This window comes from Homarus americanus, unplaced genomic scaffold (genome assembly GCF_018991925.1).
Source record: "Homarus americanus isolate GMGI-L3 unplaced genomic scaffold, GMGI_Hamer_2.0 scaffold59578, whole genome shotgun sequence".
Classification (NCBI taxonomy): domain Eukaryota; kingdom Metazoa; phylum Arthropoda; class Malacostraca; order Decapoda; family Nephropidae; genus Homarus; species Homarus americanus.
In genome coordinates this window covers 3,330,208-3,356,843 of record NW_024712913.1, presented here as the reverse complement: position 1 = coordinate 3,356,843, position 26,636 = coordinate 3,330,208, and the positions used below count along the sequence as shown (strand labels likewise).

At 40.4% G+C, this 26,636-nt stretch overlaps 1 protein-coding gene across 1 annotated transcript in view; it reads left to right on the top strand.

Annotated features, from left to right (window-relative positions):
- LOC121864849 (small conductance calcium-activated potassium channel protein-like) overlaps positions 1 to 26,636 on the top strand; it is an 85,472-nt gene that overhangs the window by 40,982 nt on the left and 17,854 nt on the right. The window contains 4 exon segments of the mRNA XM_042364015.1: positions 11,858 to 12,112; positions 14,415 to 14,581; positions 17,971 to 18,128; positions 18,131 to 18,303. Coding sequence (XP_042219949.1) covers positions 11,858 to 12,112; positions 14,415 to 14,581; positions 17,971 to 18,128; positions 18,131 to 18,303 — 753 coding nt within the window.

Below are 26,636 nucleotides of genomic sequence, written 5' to 3'. Positions count from 1 at the left end.
TGGGCATGCACCGGCTTCTGAACGTACCTGAACCCGCTCCAGTGTTGGTCAAGTCTTGTCTTGCAAAAGCTCACACTCGGTGCCCACAACACACTCTGGTAGATTGTTCCAAGAGTTTACAACCCTCACTCCGAAAAAGTTTGACTTCACAGTTTTCTGGACTTGCGGCTTCTTCAATCTTGAGCTGTAACCCCTTGTGGGGCGAGCGTCCGCCAGCTCCAAGTAAGGACTCTCAACTGAGTAGTGCCCCCTGAGATGCTTATACACCTCAACTAGGTCCCCCCTTGCCCGTCAGTAGTATAAGATAGGCAAGTTCAGGCGCTCCACTCTCAGGGTAGCTGAGGTGCCGAAGTGCAGGCACCAGTCTGGTGGCCCTCCTTTGAACATTTTCAATCAACTGACAGTCCCTAGCATATCTTGGGGGCCAGATGGGGTGACAGTACTCCAGATGGGGAAGCACTTCACTCCTGAAGATCGTTACGGAGGGACGGACCGTCTAGATGTCTGAACGACCTTCTTATAAGACCCAATAAATTATTTGCCTGATTTACCTTCTTCTCGCAATGGCCCGAGAACTTCAGCTCATTGTCAACATACACACCTAGGTCCTTCTCACACACAGTCTCAACTAGTGCAGTTTCTTCATCCCGTTGGGACATATGATATGCCTCCTTACCGTTGGTACGCCCCAGGTGCATCCTCTTACACTTCGTGACATTGAATCTCAGCAGCCATTTCTTCAACCATTCCTGGAGCCCACAGAGGTCCTTCTGCAGTTCTTCACAGTCCGCTTGGTTCTTAATTTCCCGAAATAACTTGGCGTCATCGGCAAATATTTGTATGGAGGAGTGTACAACGTCAGGCATGTCATTTATGAAACAAACAAACAACAGCGGGCCCAATACACTGCCCTGTGGTACCCCACTTGTGACAGGTACAGATGACAATTTCGTGCCATTTATCACCACACACTGCTTGCGGTCATGTAGAAAGTCTTCTGTCCACGCTAGGACATTTCCCCTAATTCTGTACCCTTCCAGTTTGATATTCAGCCTTTCATGGGGTACACTGTCGAAAGCTTTGGCAAAATCTAGGTAAATATTGAAGATATTACTTTCCCGTTCCAGAATATGGGTCCAAATATCCAATACCTTGAGCAATTGTGTTAAGCAGGAGCGCCCCGGCATAAAACCGTGTTGGCAATCTTTTACAAGGTTGTTTCGTATTAGATGTTCCATTGCGGCATCTCTGATAATACTCTCAAGTACTTTACATATTATGCTGGTCAGGCTTGTAGTGGATCTCTCCCCTACAAACTACATCCGCATTCCAATGCGACAGTATCCTAGCAACCAAATGAGCGGCCCAGAGGGGGGCGTCACCAGCTGCTATCGTATCCTAGCAACACGGGGGATCGCCACCTGCTCTAGCCTAGCAACGGAGTCAAGAAACCAGCGAGTTCCCACAGGTTTACTTCTGGCTGCTGTGTATATAAGCTCGAATTCTCTCCACTGAGACTCAGTCTGGCCTACGTTCCTGAACACGCAACACCACCTCCAAGCAGGCTCCTCGCTGTCCAGCCCTCATTCACCCTGGAGGACAGCAACACGCAACATCTCCTGCACAGATACCTCAAGCACGCTACTCACTGAACGTCTCTCTCACCACAAGCTTCTCACCGCACGGCATCTCCAGCACCAGACTGTCTTTCATATAATATATTTTATATAAGAAAACCACCACCTAGAGTTTCCATCAATCCCATCTTGAGTGCTAGACAACATAATATCACGTTACCCTACAGGCTCACCGGTCTATAGTTGTTCGTGGAGTGACGATCGCCCTTCTTGAAGATAGGACTCACATAAGCCACTTTCCATTCACTGGGGACCATTTGTTCATCCAGGCATTTACAAAACAGGATCTTCAGGGGCTCTGCAAGCTCGTTGCACAACTCTCTTAGCACTCTAGGATGCACCATGAAAGGTCCAGGACTCTTATGGACCTTTAACCTGGACAGTTTATTTTTAATACTCTCTTCTGTGAACACAATGTGGGTCAGTGCTGTGTTGAACCGTCTGTCCTCAAACGCAGGAAGGTTAGTTGCATCCTCTCTTGTGAACACCAAGGAAAAGAAGCTGTTCAATGCCTCAGCTTTATCCTGGTCAGAATCTGCGTAACTACCATCCACCAGCCGCAGGTCTGATTCTCCTACTCGCGTTTTCAATTTCGACTTTGCATAGCGGTAAAACGCCTTTGGGTTTGACTTGACCTCGCTTGCAACCAGCCTCTGCAACTCCTTTTCAGCCCTCCTACACTCTATCTTTGCTTGGTTTCTGGCTCTTGCATACATCCTCCTGTCTTGCTCATCGTTTGACCCAACCCACGTCTTGAATTTCTGGGTTTTCTTCTTAATTTTGTCGACCGCCGCATGGTTCATGTGTAGGGATCCCCTCGTATTCCTAGAAGCACTGGGTTTGGTCTTGGGTATAAATTTATCGATCAAATGGGTCATTTTACTAGTTATGATATTCAGTGTAGTGTCTGCGTTCTTGTACCTTAATAAGTCAGGCCAGTTGATACCCCTCATCTCTTCCCTCATCCCATTGTAATTTCCCTTGTAATATTTGCTCCTTGGCCTGGCCTTATCCTGAACTAGGTAACAGTTAAATCTGAATGACAACACAATATAGTGACTGGTGCCAACTGGGGCAAGGTGTTCCAGTTTGGCCACCATACCCTCCTCGTTTGTTATGATGAGGTCAAGTGGCTTGGGTGTTTGCTCCCCTCTGCAATGTGTCGGGTCTCTAACATGTTGGAACAGAAAATTATCTCTCAGAGTTTCTACAAAAAGAGTAGCAGAGTTATTCAAGTCATGCGGGGTGGACTCGTTTCTCCAGTCGATTTCGCCATAGTTAAAGTCCCCCATGATAAGGAGGTGGCTAGGGGTGAGCATCGCTGCTTTGTTTATTAAGGTTCTTAAGTTCCTTTGATTTAGTGGGCCACAGTTTGGGGATCTGTAGATACACCCGACGATAAGTAAGTCCCTTCCCTTTAATTTAATTTTACACCACTTGGACTCTTCAAAAACATCCTCTCTCTGTACCCTCACCTGGCTGGCTCTAAGGTCTTGCCTAGTGTAGATAACCACATCCCTCTTGCAAGTTTCTTGAGAAAGGTTCGTAAATGAGTCATATCCAGCAATACTGAACTCACATTCCTCTGGATGTTTGGACCCGAATTCTGGAACAGGGTGGCAATATCGACAATAATATGCACCTAGATTTTGTCAAGGCTTTCAACAGTGTACCCCTGAAAGGCTGAAAATAAAATTGGAAGAGTACGGGATTTGGGGAAGTGTCTTAGCATGGATTGGAGACTTTCTCTATGATCGCAAGCAGTGTGTGGTGATTAATGGCATGAAATCGTCATGTGTACCCATGAGAACAGGGGTACCACAGGGCAGTGTATTGGGCCCACTGTTGTTTGTTTGCGTCATAAATGACAAGCCAGAAGCTGCACACTCCTCCATACAAATGCTTGCGGATGATGCCAAGCTATATAGGGAAATTAAGAACCAAGCAGACTGTGAAGAGCTGCAGAAAAATCTCTGTGATCTTCAAGAATGGTCGAAGAAATGGCTGCTAAGATTCAATGTCATAAAGTGTAAGAGGATACACCTGGGACGTACCAACAGTAAGGAGGCGTATCATATGTCCCAGGGACGAAGAAAATGCATTAATTGAGAATGAATGTGAAAAGGACCCAGTTGTGTATGTTGACAATGAACTGAAGTGCTCAGACCATTTTTAGAAGATGAACCAAGCAACTAAATTATTAGGTCTTATAGGAAGGTGCTTCCCCGCCTGGAGTACTGTCATCCCGTCTGGTCCCCGAGATATGCTAGGGACTGTCAGTTAATTTAAAATGATCCAAAGGAGGGCCACCAGACTGGTACTAGCACTTCGGCACCTCGACTACCCATAGAGATTAGAGTGCCTCCAATTGCTTTGCTTATACTACAGACGGGCAAGGGGGGACCTAATTGAGGTGTATAAACATTTGAAAGGGCACTACTCAGTGAAGTGTTCTTACCTGGAGCTGGCAGACGATCGCCCCACAAGGGGTCACAGCTCAAGGTTGAAGAAGCAGCAAGTCCAGAAAACTGTGAGGGCAAACTATTTCAGAGTGAGAGTTGTGAACTCGCAGAACAACCTGCCAGAGAGTGTTGTGACGGCACTGAGTGTGAGCTGCTTCAAGACCAGACTTGATCAATACTACAGCAGGTTTAGATACATTCAGGAGCCAATGCATACCCACTACTTTCCAACAGTGCATAACAGATATGTGACTTATCGCCCAAGTGGCTAACGAGCCGATCATTGGTGAAGAGGATAAAGGTTAAGTCTTAGCTGGTATAAACAGATCTATCTCCTCCAAGGAATATAGTGTCAAAATCGCAGAACGACCATTAAAATACTAGTGTTCCTGTGCTTGCTTTAATTTATTTACTGTTTTACTTCTCTACTCTTTTATTTCTCTGCCGTTTTACGTATCTACTCTTTTAGTTAATTACTTTTTTACAGTACAGTACTCTTATGTTAGGTAATATTTTTGTATTAATATTACTGTTTTTATTATTTTCATTTGTTTAGTTCCGATTTCACTTTTTTTCAATAATTTTAACTTGTGCATTTTTTCCTCTTATTTGACCTTGCATTTTAGTTTTAGTTTGTTGGGTGGAGAGTCAACACCTGAACCACTGGATGAAGTTTGATCACGTAGATAGATACAAACACTGAAGGCAAACACTGTGAGATTGCTTGGATGAGAGAATCAACCTTTTTTTTAACCATCCTTGCAGTGTGTGATAGAGATCTTATAATATTTGTACGACAGATATTATTAAATGTTTCTCAGTTTATTGTTTTTGTTTACATATATTTATGGATATGAACTCTGTGATATGTTCTTCAGGTCCACATGAATCCTTCTTTGAGGTTTCTGTATTTTTTTATCCACTTCAGATGACAGCAGGAGAGGAGTACTGATATCATACTCAGAATTATTTATGCCGTTATCCCATAGATCAGCTCGAATCCACTGTTTATTCCTTCTTTATTATTGGTACTGTTCAAAAAATAGATGAAAGAAAAATTAAAAAGTAGTATAGTCTGAGAGAGAAAGAGTAGCATAGTTTGAATGTATAGTTTATTAAAAGAAATCGCTGAAACAACTGTGGCTCTGTGTTTTATTAATTACGTCATCAGAGGCCCGCACCCCTGCTACAGATGCTTCCTTACTATAAAAAATTAACTTACGGGTATATGATGTAAATTTATATGAGATGTAAACAATATGTAAAGAAACAAAACAATAACCCGGAATAAATAATGTATTAACCTTATACGAACATTCCCCCAAAACCAAGAAATCTCCGACCCACATACTGTACTATACTTATGAGGTGTTACTTGATGACTGAATTGACAAAACTTGTATACTGTATATGCAAAAATCAGTATTCAGTAGATATGACTTTTTGAGACTGTAATTGACCGACTCATGATACGGGAAATATTAGGCTATATAATCGTATCTATTGCAGTTGGTTATTGAGAGATTAAGATTATAAAATACTCGTAAGTAAACATTTCAAGTACTTAAATCTTAACCTTATGTTCTTCACTCATGTTAAAATTGACATCAGGTGAAACACTCCCTTGGTCAATGCTGGTGATGACACACTTATGAATTTTAAAATCATATTTAAATTTTTTTTTTTTTTTTTTTTTTATCTATCATCCTCTTCGCCACTGATCGGCTTGTTAGCCGCTTGGGCGATCGGTCACGTCTCTTTTCATTTATATTCTTCACCAAAAGATCGGCTCGCTAGCCGCCCGGGCGATCGGTCACGTCTCTGTCACGCACTGTTGGCAAATACTGGGCATGCACCGGCTCCTGAATGTACCTGAACCCGCTCCAGTGTTGGTCAAGTCTTCTCTTGAAAGAGCTCACACTCGGTGCCGTCACAACACTCTCTGGTAGATTGTTCCAAGAGTTTACAACCCTCACTCCGAAAAAGTTTGCCCTCACGGTTTTCTGGACTTGCGGCTTCTTCAATCTTGAGCTGTGACCCCTTGTGGGGCGAGCGTCCGCCAGCTCCAAATAAGGACACTCAACTGAGTAGTGCCCCCTGAGATGCTTATACACCTCAACTAGGTCCCCCCTTGCCCGTCTGTAGTATAAGCTAGGCAAGTTCAGGCGCTCCAATCTCTCAGGGTAGCTGAGGTGCCGAAGTGCAGGCACCAGTTTGGTGGCCCTCCTTTGAACATTTTCAACCAACTGACAGTCCCTAGCATATCTCGGGGACCAGATGGGGTGACAGTACTCCAGATGGGGAAGCACTTCACTCCTGAAGATCGTCACGAGGGACGGACCGTCTAGATATCTGAACGACCTTCTTATAAGACCCAATAATTTATTTGCCTGATTTACCTTCTTCTCACAATGGCCCGAGAACTTCAGCTCATTGTCAACATACACACCTAGGTCCTTCTCACACACAGTCTCAACTAGTGCATTTTCTTCATCCCGTTGGGACATATGATACGCCTCCTTACCGTTGGTACGCCCCAGGTGCATCCTCTTACACTTCGTGACATTGAATCTCAGCAGCCATTTCTTCGACCATTCCTGGAGCCCACAGAGGTCCTTCTGCAGCTCTTCACAGTCCGCTTGGTTCTTAATTTCCCGAAATAACTTGCCATCATCGGCAAACATTTGTATGGAGGAGTGTACAACGTCAGGCATGTCATTTATGAAACAAACAAACAACAGCGGGCCCAATACACTACCCTGCGGTACCCCACTTGTTACAGGTACAGATGACGATTTCGTGCCATTAATCACCACACACTGCTTGCGGTCATGTAGAAAGTCTTCTATCCACGCTAGGACATTTCCCCGAATTCCGTACCCTTCCAGTTTGATTTTCAGCCTTTCGTGGGGTACACTGTCGAAAGCCTTGGCAAAATCTAGGTAAATATTGTCGATATTACCACCCCGTTCTAGAATATGGGTCCAAATATCCAATACCTTGAGCAATTGTGTTAAGCAAGAGCGCCCCGGCATAAAACCGTGTTGGCAATCTTTTACAAGGTTGTTTCGTAGTAGATGTTCCATCGCGGCATCTCTGATAATACTCTCAAGTACTTTACATATTATGCTGGTCAGGCTCACCGGTCTATAGTTGTTCGTGGAGTGACTATCGCCCTTCTTGAAGATAGGACTCACATAAGCCACTTTCCATTCACTGGGGACCATTTGTTCATCCAGGCATTTACAAAACAGAATCTTCAGGGGCTCTGCAAGCTCGTTGCACAGCTCTCTTAGCACTCTAGGATGCACCATGTCAGGTCCGGGACTCTTATGGACCTTTAGCCTGGACAGTTTATTTCTAATACCCTCTTCTGTGAACACAATGTGGGTCAGTGCTGTGTCGAACCGTCTGTCCTCAAACGCAGGAAGGTTAGTTGCATCCTCTCTTGTGAACACTGAGGAAAAGAAGCTGTTCAATGCCTCAGCTTTATCCTGGTCAGAATCTGCGTAACTACCATCTTCAAGCCTCAGGTCTGATACTCCTACTCGCGTTTTCAATTTCGACTTTGCATAGCGGTAAAACGCCTTTGGGTTTGACTTGACCTCGCGTGCAACCAGCCTCTGGAACTCCTTTTCAGCCCTCCTACACTCTATCTTTGCTTGGTTTCTGGCTCTTGCATACATCCTCCTGTCTTGCTCATCGTTTGACCCAACCCACGTCTTGAATTTCTGGGTTTTCTTCTTAATTTTGTCGACCGCCGCATGGTTCATGTGTAGGGATCCCCTCGTATTCCTAGAAGCACTGGGTTTGGTCTTGGGTATATATTTATCGATCAAATGGGTCATTTTACTAGTTATGATATTCAGCGTAGTGTCTGCGTTCTTGTACCTTAATAAGTCAGGCCAGTTGATACCCCTCATCTCTTCCCTCATCCCATTGTAATTTCCCTTGTAATATTTGCACCTTGGCCTGGCCTTATCTTGAACTAGGTAACAGTTAAATCTGAATGACAACACTGTATGGTGACTGGTGCCAACTGGGGCAAGGTGTTCCAGTTTGGCCACCATACCCTCCTCGTTTGTTATGATGAGGTCAAGTGGCTTGGGTGTTTGCTCCCCTCTGTAATGTGTCGGGTCTCTCACATGTTGGAACAGAAAATTATCTCTCAGAGTTTCTACAAAAAGAGTAGCAGGATTATTCAAGTCATTCGGGGTGGACTCGTTTCTCCAGTCGATGTCGCCATAGTTAAAGTTCCCCATGATAAGGAGGTGGCTGGGGTTGAGCATCGCCGCATTGTTTATTAAGGTTCTTAAGTTCCTTTGATTTAGTGGGCCACAGTTTGGGGATCTGTAGATACACCCGACGATAAGTAAGTCCCCTCCCTTTAATTTAATTTTACACCACTTGGACTCTTCAAAAACATCCTCTCCCTGTACCCTCGCCTGGCTGGCTCTAAGGTCTTGCCTAGCGTAGATAACCACACCCCTCCTGCAGGATTCTTGAGTTAGGTTCGTAAATGAGTCATATCCAGCAATACTGAACTCACATTCCTCTGGGTCGATTCTCCTGTTCTTGTACAACAGTTCTACAACTCCTACAATATCTGGTTGGTGTACTCTTAGTAGTGTTTCAAACTCCTCTCTCTTATCAAGGAACGTGTCAGTATTAGTGTACATGACATTCAAGCCAGAATTTGTTCTCGGTAACGTCTCTGCTCTTAGTAATAAACCCGCTCCCCCCACATTCTCAGAAGCTGCAGCATTTGCTAAGTACACTGTATTTTGCAGGGTGTGGTTAGAAATGTCATTGTTTACACGGCGCTCGTTCCCTCCTGTCCGGTAGGCTGAGCTGGTGCCGCCTCCCGGGTGGGGGGTTGAGTGGGTGGAGGGTTCACTGCTGCCCCCTGGCCCTGTGTCGGCACACTTGTTTCCACTACCCTCCCCCTGAGTATAACCCATGTACACCTGTCCCCGTTCCTCCTCGACTCCTCCCTCTTCTGCTTCAAGTCCTGCAGGAGCTTCTTGTGCTGTTCCCTCTGCATTACCGTGCGGTCTGGGTGAATAAATACATCCCGAAATGCCTCGCTCCTTGCTAAGTTTTTTGCCTGCCGAATAACTTGCCATTTCTCCTCCTCACTCCCTAGTGTGATCCTGAGGGGGCGAGGCTTAGCCCCCTGCTTTTGTCCCAGCCTCCTCACATCCTGAGGGGTTGCTGGAATCTTCAGAACCTCTGTGCAAATATTTTGAAACAGCACCTTGTCGTGTGTTTCCTTACTCACAGTTCCCTCCGCCTGGCTCTCGGTGACTCCAAAAACTATTACATTGTTCCTGCGCTGGAGCCGTTCCTGGTGTTCCTCCTCTCCCCTAACAGTAGGTCCGTTAATTTTCATTTCTTCGACACACTTTTTCAAAGTCCCAATCTGCTGTAGAACCTGTACTGATTCTGCATTACTCTCCGCCCTCCCCCGTGGCCCTCCTAATACGTCAGCATAACTCCTCTTAGCAACCACCTCCATTCTATTAGCTACTTCCTCAGTATTAGCAAGGATCTCTTTCCCAACTTGCTCCAGCTTGTCAACCAGCAGGGCTCCTTGTGATATATTTTAGAGGGTATGAAGATCTATAATAAAAATAAGACTTCAAATGTGTCGTTTAGGAGTTAAATTCTTACTTTTACTTTTACTTTTATCCTCTTCACCACTGATCGGCTTGTTAGCCGCTTGGGCGATCGGTCACGTCTCTTTTCCTTTATATTCTTCACCAAAAGGTCGGCTCGCTAGCCGCCCGGGCGATCGGTCACGTCTCTGTCACGCACTGTTGGCAAATACTGGGCATGCACCGGCTCCTGAATGTACCTGAACCCGCTCCAGTGTTGGTCAAGTCTTCTCTTGAAAGAGCTCACACTCGGTGCCGTCACAACACTCTCTGGTAGATTGTTCCAAGAGTTTACAACCCTCACTCCGAAAAAGTTTGCCCTCACGGTTTTCTGGACTTGCGGCTTCTTCAATCTTGAGCTGTGACCCCTTGTGGGGCGAGCGTCCGCCAGCTCCAAGTAAGGACACTCAACTGAGTAGTGCCCCCTGAGATGCTTATAAACCTCAACTAGGTCCCCCCTTGCCCGTCTGTAGTATAAGCTAGGCAAGTTCAGGCGCTCCAATCTCTCAGGGTAGCTGAGATGCCGAAGTGCAGGCACCAGTTTGGTGGCCCTCCTTTGAACATTTTCAACCAACTGACAGCCCTTGTGGAGTTGCCTTTTAAAGTTATTCTTGCACATTAAAACAACATAGACTGGTTTATCACCTCCACCAAAAATCGTATCGTACTTTAAGAATACAGTACAGGGTATTTCTATTTCCACTCCTATACCAGAACTACAAAGATAGGTTTGGTGCCAACAAGTTAAAGGTCTGGCTGTATGTTAGCAAATATTAACACAGTAAACATTCTCTGTTCCATAACTGTTTGTAGTCAGTTTCAGTATTTTTGGTGGGGGATCAAACGATAGTAGTGTAACAGACAGACAGAAGGCAGAAGGATAGACAGACAGATAGACAGACAGATAGATAGATAGATAGATAGATAGATAGATACTAGATAGATAGATTTCCTCATTAGAGCGTGAATATCTACCTTCTTATATTTAACGTTCAAAAAAGTTATCTTCCCTCCTTGACACAGGTTCTCTTAACATTTCACTGACCTCAAGTTCCTTTACATATCTTCTGTGGCTTCTCTGGTTCACTGAGTCTATGTACCTTGATGTAGCTCTCCTTATTACTAGGAGTCACACACTTCTAAGATCAGTCAGATTTTGTGTGGTAGTGTAACAATATGTCGATCATTAATTCGAATAATTTCAAAAATTTTCTTCTCATGAAACTGATGAAATATATGTGATAATGTCCCTCTTGTTATCATTTACTGGGTTTCTCAGAAAAATACATACAAACTCTCTTACAGATTATCTTGGATGTTGTGTAAATGTTTGTCTTAAAACAGTAATATTGTCCCATACTTGCTGATGTATGGCGTCTCCCACAAGTGAGGATAATATTGTACAGACATTCACATGATCTCTATAAAAATCTGTTATGCAGTGGGTATACATTTTATTGAGACACCCTGTATATGCCCTCCACGTCACCTCCCACTCCCCTACACGTCACCTCCCACTCCCCTACACGTCACCTCCCACTCCCCTACACGTCACCTCCCACTCCCCTACATGTCACCTCCCACTCCCCTACACGTCACCTCCCCCCCCACGTCACCTCCCTCCCCTACCGTCACCTCCCTCCCCATGTCACCTCCCACTCCCCTACATGTCACCTCCCTCCCCTACATGTCACCTCCCCTCCCATACTCCCTCCCCTACACGTCACCTCCCTCCCCTACACGTCACCTCCTCCCTACACGTCACCTCCACTCCCCTACACGTCACCTCCCACTCCCCTACATGTCACCTCCCACTCCCATACATGTCACCTCCCACTCCCCTATACGTCACCTCCCACTCCCCTACACGTCTCCCCCCGCTCCCCTACATGTCACCTCCCACTCCCCTACACGGCTCCTCACTGTCTCATCTGCCCTCCATGTTACCTCCCCCTCTGCTTTCATTTAAATTTGATAGATTTTTAATACAAGTGTCTGGTTTTATATGGGTGTCTCTCAAGCAACCAATATTTAATGTTATTCTGGGGCATTCATTGACATTTTACTCCTCTGGATAATACCACGCACTTTTTCTTCACAGTTATTCATGATCGACAACTGTGCAGATGACTGGCGCATCGCGATGACCTGGCAGCGCATCGCTAGGATAGCCATGGAGCTGATCATCTGTGCAGTTCACCCGATCCCTGGAGAGTATTATTTCTTCTGGACCACCAAGCTCTCCAACCACGGCGGCCTGGAGGACTCGGAGTGGGTGCCCATAGACATCACCCTCTCCCTCCCTATGTTCCTGCGGCTTTACCTCATATGCAGGGTCATGTTACTACATTCTAAGGTCAGTCAGGTTCAGCTGGTGCGTCCTGAGGTCAATCAGTTCAGTTTTATTCTTGGACTCATAGGTCGTTTAGATTCATAAGTCAGTCAGGGTCATGTTGTTACTTTCCCACATCAATCGGGATCACACAATATTCTTACATTATAAGGGCAGTCAGGATCAGGTTATATATTTATTTATTTTAGAGCCAATAGATGATGATGTTATTATTGGTAGGATGGACTTCCTGGCCAAGATACCTGATTAATTGTACAGTAATTACATTTTATGGGGCCAAATATAATGTCAATCAGGAACAGAACCTGACCCAAATTTTCACAGGTATAGTGGTGGGTTTGGTGAGGTTAAGGTAGGTTAGGTTAGGGCAGGATATAAAGGTTAGGTTAAGTTCACTGAATTAGGCCATGAGTAGGTATGTTACATTAAATTGGACAGCATTAATGTAATTAATGTTTTGTTACTATAAGGTAATTAAGATTAGGTTATTTTAATGTGGCTTAGTGTGGTCATGGCGGCTGAGTGAACACCACACCCGCTTCCAAAGTGTCACTATGAATGGATACTTGAATTTGCAGTTGGAAGGTGAAGGCCCTCAAGTACAGTTGCTGGGCACATTTCCTTCTTGTGTACCATAGGTTCTAAAATACACTGTGTTGCGTCTGCACTGTCCCTAATTGGCCGTCAGGCCTACAGTACTTTATGCGACTCGCTATCATTTCCTTCAACTTAGATTAGGTTCCCGGAAGTGGGATTCATAAGACCCATTTTGGGGTTGATCTTGCTGAAACCAGGTATGCTGGAGACCTGGAAATTATATATTCTAATAAGAATGAGATTATTAATCTCGAATGATATGAAGCCTTTGACATAAAGAAAACCAATTCATTGAACTGGTAAACAGATATAACCTTAAGAAAACGAGTAATATAGGAGGAGGAAGCAGCCAGGCTCAATGAATTAGCCCATTAATGGACAACAGCTGGATTTAACAACATTAGCTCAGGGTGTGTGACTTCCACCTGCCCTACAAGAGTCACCTCGCCTGGGAAGTGGAGCACCTTTCTCCGTCTTTCACCTTCATAAGCACCAGTTATTCACCTACTCCTGCTGCTCTCCAGAGACACAGGGGAGATAAGGGATTCACCATTTGTGTTTGCTCATTCTCTGTGCTTCATCCTCTTTTATTTCACATCATTCTTCTCCTCCCTATCATCCACTTTTCATGAAATCTACCATACTTCTGTTCATGACCTTCACTTCATCTTCGGTTGATTATTCTTTGTCTCTTTCTGTCTTTCTGTCTCTCTGTTTCTCACATTCACTTTAACTCCAGGGTATTTGTTTCCCTTTAAATTATATATAACTTTGCATCCAGAGTAGGGGGTTCTATTTCCTCTTAATTCCTGATACATAAAAAAAATTCTCTAAAAGGGTACTACTTTCTCTTCCCTTTCGGAGGACTTTCCAACAGAACTCCCCTTTGATCTGCTCCATCCATCCTCGAGAGTCTCCCCCTTATCTCCATCCTCTCCCTCTAGGCCTGTAACCAACCGGAACTAACCTATTGTGAGTGATTCCTTTTCTCTCTCCACTCTGTCACAATCCCATAAAACAACTGATTTCTCTTCCTCATAAAATAACCCACTAGGGCCTCTTAAAAATCCTTTCTTTTCAACCATTCAAGGCTTTCACCATCTCTCGTTGAAAAGATTTTGCTGAATTTCCGTCAAAACTTATCTGCTGTATATTAACCCAACTCGCATCACGACATGGATTTTTTTTAACAAGCCGGAATTTTTCTCCGTTTAATGTTTTTGTTATTTTACTTGACTCACTGAGTGCATCGCACCTTTACAGTATATAATTTATCCATCAGTACTCGGTTTTGGATTCCATGTAAGCCTTTCCTTTAACAATGTTGAATTCCTTTTTGGCCTTTGTCAGTCCACAGTACGATTTCATTCTTTGTTTCTTTTTAACTAAGCTTTTTCCTCAGAACTAGAGGATCACTCTTACTTTATTCATATCTCAGTGAGGTTGAGGTTCTCTCATACCTACGTTAACTCCTGTTTCTGGTTGTTGTAGAATTCTCTCATATTTGCATCAACTGTCCTGTCTCTCTCTCACTTCTCAGTGGTGATGTCTCCCATATCACCATTTTCTCTCTCTCTCTCTCTCTCTCTCTCTCTCTCTCTCTCTCTATATCTCTCTCTTCTTTGTGTTGTCGTCTCATATCTCCATCATCTTTCGAATAATCCCCCTTTGTAGCAAGGGTTAGAGTTCCCTGCTCTTCGCTCGACAGCTGTTTACGGATGCGTCGTCGCGGAGTATTGGGGCGCTCAACAGGATCAACTTCAACACGCGGTTTGTTCTCAAGACTCTGATGACGATCTGCCCAGGCACGGTGCTACTCGTCTTCATGGTCTCTCTGTGGATCATTGCCTCGTGGACACTACGCCAGTGTGAGAGGTAGGCCACACCAGACACACACACACACATTCACACACATGCATGCATACACACACACACACACACACACACACACACAGACATGCATGCATTCATACACAAACACACACAAACAAGCACAGATATATTCACATATACATACAGAAACAAGTACAGTATGGACAAAAAAAAAAACGGTGGCATGAAGACACACACACACACACACAGTGTATATATAACTGTATATTTATTTTTGTAAGGCATAACAATGAACATGTTAACACACACACACAATACTTTACATGCATTTTGGTACAGAATGTGTTAGTAATAATGAAATAATATAATACTTTTGAAAAGAATGGATATTTCCCACTTTCAAAGTTTCAGCTTGATAATGGGAAAAAAAATTGCATATACAGTAGTTTTATTCATTTTAATTTGGTCATATCATCTTCCTTTATAAACATATTAGGAGTAAAAAGTTAAACAATGGTGTTTCCATAAAAAAAAGTGATTATGTGAGATTCATATTGATAATTGCATTGTTTCTTTTTTTAAGTTATTGACTGATAGCTTCTTATTTTTGTATTCATTTTTCTTTCCAATATGAGTGTGAATTGCATAGAACACTGAAAGTTTAGCAATAATTTAATTTAACTGCATCAGAGCCAAAGAATGAGACGGGCCTCTTACTGCACTGTCACACACTTTGTTTCTTGAAACAAAAATGCTTTTTTTTTTACATAGTATCTGGTTTCAAGAACAAAGGAATGAGAATAAGTTTCCTCATTATATTGTAACTAACAGTACAGTAATTATAACCTTTAATGATTTTACAGGATGTCTTTGGTAAACTATAACCTTCACAGTTTACAAGAAGATTAAAGATCCACTTAAACTATTTTTGGAACAAGGTTGTCTGGTTCATCTCATTCTGTAGGAGCTGCCACGCTGACCTTGTAGCTTGTGTGTAGATTGTTCCCATACTGACTGCAGGCCTCCCACCTGTAAGCTTTAGTGCAAATTCTCGTCATATGTGTCTCTCAGCATCATATGCTTGACGCTTGTTGGCAGCAATGTAGTATGCAAACACTTGTTACCATATTAACAAATACAAGTCACGAGTACACATATGTGCCATAAATTGAGCGCTTAAGTGCCCTAGGCTAGTAAAAGCTTATTCAGTTTTTGGTTCATTGCCACTGTTCACAGAACACAGGAAGGAATCCTTTATGATGGTCATCTGGATATTTCTTAATATAGTGTTATTGATGTTAACGTTACAGACCACGACCAACACGATATAAAGCGTCATATTTCTTAACTCTTAAATCTATTCTTTGATAAAGTCTCACAGGAACTGCAGTCAATGATTTTACCTCAGATTTGTCTTCATTGCTTTAACTTTCCCTAATGATTCTCTTTAAATATTTTTTTTTTTCCGTGTTCTTCAGACATATCCTGATGTCCTTAAACGGTCTCCAGATCAGCGTGTGCATCTACCTCATGTTGCCTCTTTAGTTAAATAGATAATCATCACACGATTAATTTCTGTCTGCAAAAGACGTCTAGAATGTCCCTTAGAACTCCACATGCGGAGACAGTATGCATGTTTTTGCTGGTCTCAGATTCCAATACAGCTTCTGAACAGATGGCAGCTGAGAGTGGCATCGGCAGCTAGTTACTAGACTTTAGATAGTGGCAGCGCACGCAATCATGCCGATGCTGCTTAAAGTTACCACTGATCTGCTGTGTTAGAATTTGGGATCAATATTATTATTATAATTATTAATTGTCTTAGATTTTATCATAGATAGTAAAATAGAAACAAAAATAGAACGTCAAAATAATGCCCACTAAACACTTCCAACGTGATGTACTTCAGCCCAATATTAGCATTAATCTTTATTCAAATGATAATTTTATCTAATTGTATTTTATTCTTGCAGAATATTCAAAGCAAGTGGAGCTCACTTTCACAGTCGGGCCTCCGTACATTACAGTATTTATGGAACTTAGCATCTGTAGCCTTAAGTTTATTTAAGTAGTGATGTGAATGGCATACTAGACGTACCAGTTATATCTCTTTTGGTTCCTTATGCCTACTAGAAACATTACGTTCTTAGATATGGCTTCTAGTCTAGTTACCAGCCTTTTTTGGTCAATATATTCTTTTTCTATACCATGTATAATGTTCTCCCGCAGCACAGTAGCCCCAACACCATACCGTTCTCAACTCATTGGTCAGTCACTAAAGCCTGCCTTCGGAAATACTCATTTTCTTGATTTGGCTGAAAGCTTTCATGTGCCAATACTTGTTGCCCGAGGATGCCGCTTCAGACGCTCAGCTCAACAGCAGATGATCCTGGTGTTTGCCTCAGATCGGCTGATGAGAGTTTTCAGCAAATCAGAAGTTCATTTTCCGAAGGCAGAGTATTGTATCAGTCCGCCTCTTTTTCATTGCCAAGCATGCAATAACTCTATATATATATATACATATAGTTTTACATATGTATACATATAAGAGCCTCTCATATTTTTAACAGTATCTCTTATGATTTTCATGATATATATACCAACGGACTTCACTTTACCCTCTCAGGTAAAGGTATTTTTTGTTGACTTGATGCAGTAGCTTGTTCACTCCTGCTGTTGATTACATGATCGTCCTACTAGTTCCTCTACACACTCAGAGTGGCAGAGTGTGTAAGGCAGTGACGATCACTGTGATAGTGATGGCAGGTGTCACAGAGTTCCCCCTCCCTCCCTCCCGCCCTCCCTCCCACCCTCCCTCCCACCCACCCACACCCCCTTCCCCTACACCCCCCATCCCCCTCAGCACCCCTGCAGGGCCAGTTGGGGCTACGGTGTTGTTGTGGGGCAGCCACGATGGGGACTGGCCCGGAGTACGTCTAGGGCCCAGTTAAGGGCTCATTTAGTAACTCGAGCCCTAAGCTGTTTTTTTCCTCACTGAGGTTCATTTCAATGAATGAAGCTCAGTTTCTATAAAAAATGGCTTAGTTTAATAAAAGGGCTCAGCCGTGAACAATATAGTACAGCTATGAACACATGGTCTTAACTGTCGCCACGTGCTCTACACGTCACGTGCCCTGCTCACGTGACGCTCGGTGTTGTCTCTCTCACTCTCTAACTCCTCCTGGCCAATAGCCATCTAGTTGTGTAGATTGATACCGGCCTGCTTGGTGTATACCGTCAGATTAAGCCCTTGGCATCAAACCACTCCCATTTAAATGTTGCATCCAATCATGTTCTTGCAATGAATCACCCGGTTGATGAAACCACGCCCCTTACTGGTTGTTGTCCACCCTGATTGGTGTTCAGTGGTTGACCTAACCCCGGGCGAGTCCCGGGAGTCACTCTTAATGGTCATGTCTTGTACTCTATAGGTATCACGATGAAGAACATGCTAATCTGCTTAACGCTATGTGGCTCATCGCTGTCACTATATTATGTGTTGGGTACGGGGATATTGTTCCTAACACGTACTGTGGGAGGACCATCGCTGTGGCTTGTGGAATCATGGTAAGTGGCCACTCTACCCTTGCCCCTCTTACCTGTCACTGCTCTCTCGCTCTCCCAACAGGTACCATGACGCAGAACATGCCAATTTGTTGAACACCATGTGGCTTATAGCGATCACATTCTTGTCCGTGGGGTATGGTGATATTGTCCCAAATACTTACTGTGGGAGGGGTATAGCGGTGACAACAGGCATCATGGTAAGTGGCGCCCGCTCAGGTGCAACAGAAAACGACATTCAGGACGCAAAAGAGAGTTATCACTAGCCTCAACCCAGCCCTTGTAGCCTTGCGAGTTTATGATTATGATCATCTCTATATAAGATTTTCATAATTTATTATTGATTATCATTTAGTTCCTTTAATCAGTTATTAAGTAACATTAACACCAAACTTAATAATCAGTCATCTCTTGTGTTCTTTGCCATTAACTCTCTAGCTTATTTTTAGTGAGTTCCTGATTTTGTACATTTGTGCGTTGTATATGCTACTACTACTACTACATCTTCTTTTTACTATTACTATTACAACTATAACTTTTCCTTCTACTATTACTACTACTGCTACTACACTTGTGCATCCCTCACGAACATGCGGTAGAGATCCTTGCATGAGAGTCTATCTTAGCTTGAGGCCGCACCAGGGCTGGGTTTGCACTGAGACGTGTCAGCTGGTCATGTTGACGGCACCTGCTAGGAGAGGACCTCACCGCCGTACCGGGACACAACATCATATCCTCCAGCTCGCGCAAAGAATTAAGTCAAATAAACAAGAGCACCGCAAACAAGGCAACTTACCCCACCACGGCCCAAAAGCATAAACTTCCTTCTTGACCCAAGGGGCAGACATGTCCCAGGTTTCTTTGAAACTCCATATGGAGAACTTCAGTTATAGGGAATAGAGAAAAAAAATTACAGATGCCTGTTAAAGGGAGGACCGAAACCTGATAAGTCCAATATCAATAAGTTTTTTGTCTTAATTTTAGGGTATGTATACGTGCCACAAATGTGGAAACAAAAATCATTGATTCCGTTTGACCTGACAGAAAATGTCACAACATGGTACTCCATTATTATTTATGTATGTGTACTGTATATATATATATATATATATATATATATATATATATATATATATATATATATATATATATATATATATATATATATATATATATATATATATATATATATATATATATATATATATCCACACATTATATATGTCGACAATTGTACTAACTGGAAAAGTCTGTGTAAAATAACCATACTGTACTATTTAACTAATCAGTTACTTGTAATCTTATTGGAGATATTGTAAAACTGTATAAAAAGTCATATATAAGATAAAGCTACAGCTCAACAACTAACTAACTCTTGCACTACCTGAGTGTCTGTACCTGTAATAACTCACCTGTATGGATAAATCATATTTCGACGTGTAAATCTAAGAAAGAAGATAAACTAATGATACGTGAAAGGTGAAGAAAGTCATTAATAATAATATTAATAATAATAATAATAATATTTAATGAGTGAATTACATAAAAAAGTACATTGAAATTGGTTCAGAGGTTAAACTTGATATGACAGACAGGTCACCATAACATTAGCAGCAACACTTGGGATCCCCCCTGAGGATGATGCCATTAAACTTTCACAGGAGTGACATAAAAAAATTTATACATCTGTGAGCCATCCAGGATGATTTATGTAGAAAGAACGGAGTTTAATTATTTGTCGCCCATGAATATGTAGGCCACATGATCCACCAATGATTTACAGTACTGCATATCTAAATTACTTATAAAGGACCAAGCTCTAATGGAGTAAGTACTGTAAATGAAGGATGCAATATTTTAATCAGAATTTATCTTCGTAGATAAGGAATCATTCATGCTAAGACACGAGTCCTTTCAACTTTTAAGTGTTGTAGGAACTTGGTCAATGAATGTTGATTTAGAATCCTGAATGTTGAAGTACCAAAATTAGAATCAACAACAAATAGTTGCTTATCTTTAACAAGTTTTGGAAATATAATGCAAAGTATAGATTTATAATACAAACTGATTTTTGCACAAAACGCACCTGTTAATGCTAGTTGGGTGTGTGGATGGAAGTGGCCAATTGCACGCCGCTCTCTGAATTACTAATAAGTCCCATCATCTGTGGCAAGGACACTGTATTATGTGTACTGATAAACTGGTTGCCCAAATGACTACTGAGCTTATCTTTACTGATCAGTGACCGCTGTGAGAAGGATTACCTCTTATCCTAAATATCGGCATGTGCCTTCAGTAGTGGGGAAGAGCCTGTGTTCTCTATAACTGGCTGCGTATCCACTACATGGTGTACGGTGACGTGTCCCCCCAAACGAGAGGGATTGTGTACTCTCCTCAGTGAGCGGTGGGATGTCCTCTCCGCAGTGGCCAGTAAACAGCTGTTGTTTTGCATAGTCTCTTGACGCTAAGGCAGCTTCTTGCTCATGCATGATATACCAGGGCTCTCAGTGCCACCCTAAACAAAAGCTTTTCCTTCTAACAAACAACAGTTAATTTCTTTTACTCTTTTAAAATTACTTTCTTGTATGCTGTCAGAATAAACTAAAAAGTCTCTTCTTAAAAAAAAAGGAGATTTGCAAATGCACTGTTAAATACTCCCATTTTAGTTAACTCTCTTCATTACAGGTTTACAAGGTGTAGTTTCAAAAAGATATGCAGCTTGAGGTCTATTCTATGACTTGACTTTGCACATGGCTTTGCCACAAGTATCTTTTTGAAATCCATTAAAAAATCTTCAGTGCGTTAAAGGAGTGTTCATGGGTGGGCCTGGAATATAAATACTGAACTGTTCAACAGAGGGAGTGATCATAAAGGGGACGCACGCATGTGACCATGTGACGGCCAACAAATATTGGTGCATGAGTTTATGCATGGTTTGTTCAACAAAGGAGTGTTCTTTGTGACAGAGTTGCTGCCATATATACTTTTTTTTTTACGGTGATCAATGATCATGTCAATTTGTCCTAAATTTCCAAAACAATGGTATATTTGAATAATAACTGCACAGTCAGGTATGTCTTCTTCAGACCATTGTCTCTCAGAGTACTGTAATTAATTATGTAGGTTTTTATGACTTGGCTATTGTAAGAGTCCCACAGCCCAGACAGTAGTGTGGACATGGGTGCTGTCTTCCATAGGTGTAACAAGTTAAAGTTTTGGTTGTCACTCCTTCATTATCTGGTTACCAATGTTTTACACTTTGTAAATCCCAACAACTGTGAATCACTTTCTGGAGATGTTTTATATCAACCAGACTTAATAAATTTTCATTCTAGTAGAGAAATGAACATTTTAGAAAATACCTTGTACATACATCTAAGAGTAAATAATTAATGGAAGAATAGTACAAGTGTCCACACTTTTCCTTTTTATGGAATTTTAAAATTTGAAAATTATTATGCTATGAGAATTCCATTTTAACATACACTTTGAATGCTAGGCATGTGCAATATTTCTTCAATATACAATTTGCTTACTACACTATCACGGAGTTCTCACAGCTACTTATTATTTGCGTAAGGGTGTGGGACGACTTAGTAAAGTATTTAACATCAAGCTTTGCATAAATCTTGAAGTTATTGTCTCCTTAAGAGAGAAATGAGTCTTTCACTTTTTGATAACTTTGCAGTACTGTATAAAGCAGAACATGATATCTAGAGTAGGATTTGAGACAATATTTAGAACATGTATTAGTAGTGTATAATTATACAAAATTTTGACTTAAGCTTTATTCATAAAGTAAGCTTGTTAAAATAATATATATAGCTTAGCTTAGCTATAATCATTAAGTATATGCTATTGATCTCATATATGTTCATTATACACCACCTACATACTTCATATTTCTTAATATAATATGACAACATCTTCCTTTTGACCTCTTCTTCTTTTTCATCATTTTTGTATTCCATTGTTTACAGTCTGGCTTTTTCCTTTTTCTCCTTTTTATGGAGTCAACAAAAGTAAAAGTGAATTTCGAAATGGTATCTCTTTATTGTTTCTAGGTGTCTGTCAGTCATAGTGAGAGTTTGTGTGTGTGTGTGTGTGTGTGTGTGAGAGAGAGAGAGGTTGTGTGTGTGCGTGTTCATCGATCAGTGGTGAAGAGAATAAAAGTGTGTGTGTGTGTGTGTGTGTCCTGTGCAAGCCGATCAGTAGCGGAGAGGATAAAAGTGTGTGTGTGTGTGTGTGTAGATGTGCATTTGTGTTTTTGTGTGTCTCTCTCTCCTTGTCCACTGAGGTTAAGTATTCAGTGTACTATATCTGCATTGCCCCTGCCAGGCCATTAGTCATATTTGGCAATGCTGCTTTTGATCCAGAATGCAGTAATAAGCTGATTATCTACTCAACCACAAGCTGGTCAACTCACTGTTACAACCAGCATATTAAAATCAATGTTGTCAAATATAAAAGTAATTATTCACAATACAGGTAATTATATGAATGAAAAATTACAAAGTTTAGAAAATCTTCAGATAAGCTTATTTATATTTCGAAATTAATATTAGTATGAGTAATTTTGTTGATGACTACTGCATATACTGTACTAATCGAGAATACACGTTTAGTTGTTAAAGCGCAGTAGTAAAACAACAACATTTGACAGAGTGACTGTCCTAATGTTTGATACCTGATGTTTTAGTGTATTACCTGGTGTACAATATGTCTGTAAAGGCTATAACTGTAGAAGCACAGTAAACATTATAACCCAGAATTTTTACTTCTAAAATCTGGAACTTTTAAACCTACAGAACATAACTTTTAATTCTGATCAGGTTAATTTCTCGTCCCTCTATTGATAGATACATTCAGTTGTGTAATTTTTTATTGTGTTTGCTGAGAATGTTACAGTGATAACATCAGAAGAAAGATGATCTCAGTAAATATCAATACTAGTAAAGCCTGTCCACTCATATTTATTACCTTTGCAGAACCGAAGTGAGGAGGTAGATTCTTGTTCTGATTTATTAATATCTCTCGCTTGTACAGTACAGTTCATACATCAGACACTTGCATAGCAGATTAATCTCAATAAGTGTTAATATAAATTACATCTCAGGATTAACTCTAGAAAATATTGCAAATTGACTCTCACCTGAAATTATTTTTACCTTTGGTTCATCTCTTGGTTCATTGAAATCCATATAAGTGTGAGTAAGAATGTTCATAAGTTTATTGTTCTAAAATTTATAGAGTCCTTTGTTCCAATCTAATTGAACTTTTGTTCAATTTCTTTAATATATTTTATGAATAACTGTGCACAAACTGATAAATTAGTTTATTTCTTCTATAATATCAACATTTAGTCTATATTCTGTCTTTCTCATTCTTCTTAAGTTCTATTTCCTTTCTCGAACATCCTCAATCTGTTGCTTATTGACATGTTTGTAGAATTATTTCATTCCATTAATAATTAGATCCATCTCCCTTACTTCTTCCTAATAATTACTTTATGATGACTGATGTTGATATTATAATGTATTAATGAGCTTTAATTAAGGTCCATATGCACATATACTAGATTAGTAACTATGCAAGTCATCAACATTTTAATAACTCGGTATCTTACATGATATTGTTCTGTGCTGTTGTACGCATTCTAACGTACTGAGTTTGATTTTTTTAGTAATTTTAATATTTATAGTTCCGGCTTTAATTCACTATATTTTTGTGCATCGGATATTTAAGTTTACCACTTATCTGTCGACTTCCATACAAAAGAAATTTGTTATATTATGATTCACGGCACTGAAGTCTGATTCTCAAGTTATACTCAGTATCTATTCAAACTAGATACAGTACTGAGAACTAATTAAATAAAATTATTCATATATTGGATTTGTTTATGGAATTCTGATACATTTTGAACAGCTTGCTCTTTTGGCTGAACTAAAGGTCACATTAATATTTATTTCTCTTGGGACTTTCTCAGATCCATTTCCTGTTAGTTTTCTTATAAATGAAAGGATTAATAGAGAAGAAATATATCCTTGTGTTCTATAAATAAGTACCTTTTTCAATTTGATAAATCACTAATTTCTGGCAGAGAAATGTTACGAAACCTATACAGTTGTGGTAATGAAGACATCGATAATGATCTTTACAGTAAATAGATAATTGTCATTATCAGGGAAAGTCATTATAGTCTAAAAAAAAAAAAATAATCATCAGGGATAATGTCAACTTTGAAAATAAAAATTTGTCATCCTATTATCAGTATGGGAAGCTGTGCCTGTCTATTTTCATTTACTTGTTAGTAAAATTTATCGTTATATTCTTTATTACATTACAGCCCTGCATAAAAAGTGCAGGTATCCGTACTATGGGCCACAAAAATTTTCCATTGAGTACATTAAAACCAAAAGTTAAATACTTGTATTCAGGGTTACATATTCCTACAAAGTGCTAGTTTATTACATTACATTGTATTTCCTGTAATTTTTCAAGCTCTTTACTAAATTCAGGATCTTTAGACTTAGAATATTCACTTAAGGTTAGCATTCTCTTCTCTCAAGAGTGCGGGTCTATGTTGCTGGGAGTAGGTAATGATAAGTCATCCAGGCCTGAGGCAGGTTGAGAGCACCCCTCACACTTTACAGTAGCTGGGAGTGTTGTTCATGTTTATGTCATTGGACCTTCCACATTCTGTCAGTTAAATTCCATATTACCATAATTGCCCCTTTACAACCCTAACCACTATGCTGCAACATATATAGAATAGGAATAACCCCCTTCTCCCTTGGTTACACTGGGCCCCAAAACAGCAACATCCTCCTCGGGGAAAAAAAAAAAAAAACGATGATTCCCTCGGCGAGTATAATGATCAGGATGTTTTAGACTGGAGAATGTGTTGCCTGACCTTGTACAGTGTATACATATAAACATGGAACCTTTCATATGAGATGGAACTGTAAAGCAAAGGAAAAGTAAAGTAAACATTGAGGTGAAAAGAACTGGTAGAATTGAATAACTGAAGAAAAAAACTGGCAGAAATATAGAGTTCTTCTTTAACATCACTTTGTGTGTATAAAATTATAAAACTTTAAGTACAGTAGTTAAAGGTTAATATATATTGTACTTGATCAATTTAGAATCTATACTCAATGCATATCTAAAGCACCAGTCTCATTAATTTGTCTGGGATTCTCTCAACTTCCAGATTGTTATTCTATAATTTCCCTTTAAACAACAAAAGAAAATAAATAGTCATGAGCAACTTCAACAGCAAGTAAATCCATAGTACTGAAAATGAACTGTACCAACTATAATGCTATGTTCAGTAAGTAAAAATTAGTACAAATTTGAACGATTATCAGTTTAAGTAAGGAAATTATGGAATATATAGCACTGTCACTGTTTAGAACAATTGATGCGAAACTTACCCGTGTCTGAAAGTTAATATTGTTTACCAAATTTATGATACCAATGTTGACCTTAATTAGTGATTAGTATTCTATTTTCTTTTAAGTTTATTTTGTCATATGATAACAACTTCTAAGCTACAATAAAAGAAAATCATGTCATAAACAGTACACTATTTTTTTTATTTTTACTTGTTCTTTATATCTCTTTTTCTGTCATTTATCATTGACCTTATAATAATTGAAAACAAATACCCTAGCATTCAAATTATATTTCTCGTAGAGTTTCATCAAATCAATGGTGATGATATTTGTTGCTTCCTGTTACAATCTCCTACAGCAGTTACTTAAGCATTTCTTATTCCCATCATGACAATCTTTATCAATTTCTCTTCTTTATAATGAACATGAAATCTCGTTCATATTCTATACTAGTTTAGGAAAATATTTTCTTTCCTCGACAGTAATGATTTAAGCTCATGTTAGTGATCAGTATCTAAGCAATATTTATCGTGACCTCCACATTTAGAATTGAGTGTTTTCTTCTTCCTGGGAGTGGTAGACAACCTAGCTTACCTATTTTGGACCAAGGAAAAAGCATTGCTTGTATAAAATGGTCATGAAATTAATGCTTTTCAGCTCTTTTTTTTTCTTGATGAAAACTTATTTTTTTTACAATAGAACAATAATTGTAGTTTTCGTTTTTACTTGAAACTACCATAAATCCGACATTAACAAAACTGCTGTAACATAATTTATTGATTTTTTTCTTAATCTGTAGGCCATTAATTTTACCTTCCTTTTGTGGAAGTTGGCCACGGGTCTCATCTTCCAGTGCAGCTACGTCTTTTCATAAGATTTTATCACCAAAAAATATTGTCAATCTTCTTCTCAAAATTTGTCATTTCTCTGTCATAGCGTGTAACAAATGTGTTCTTCTCTTATTACATTTTTCCTTCTAAGACTAACATAAAACTCTCAGACGAGAATCATCACATTAATCATCAGCTTCCTAACCATAACTAGTTCATACAGCTTTTCTTCCTAAGCAGTACCTAATAATGACTAGCTATCCTCTGCTGAACCTGGAGCTAGCGTGTGTGTAATGTATTCTC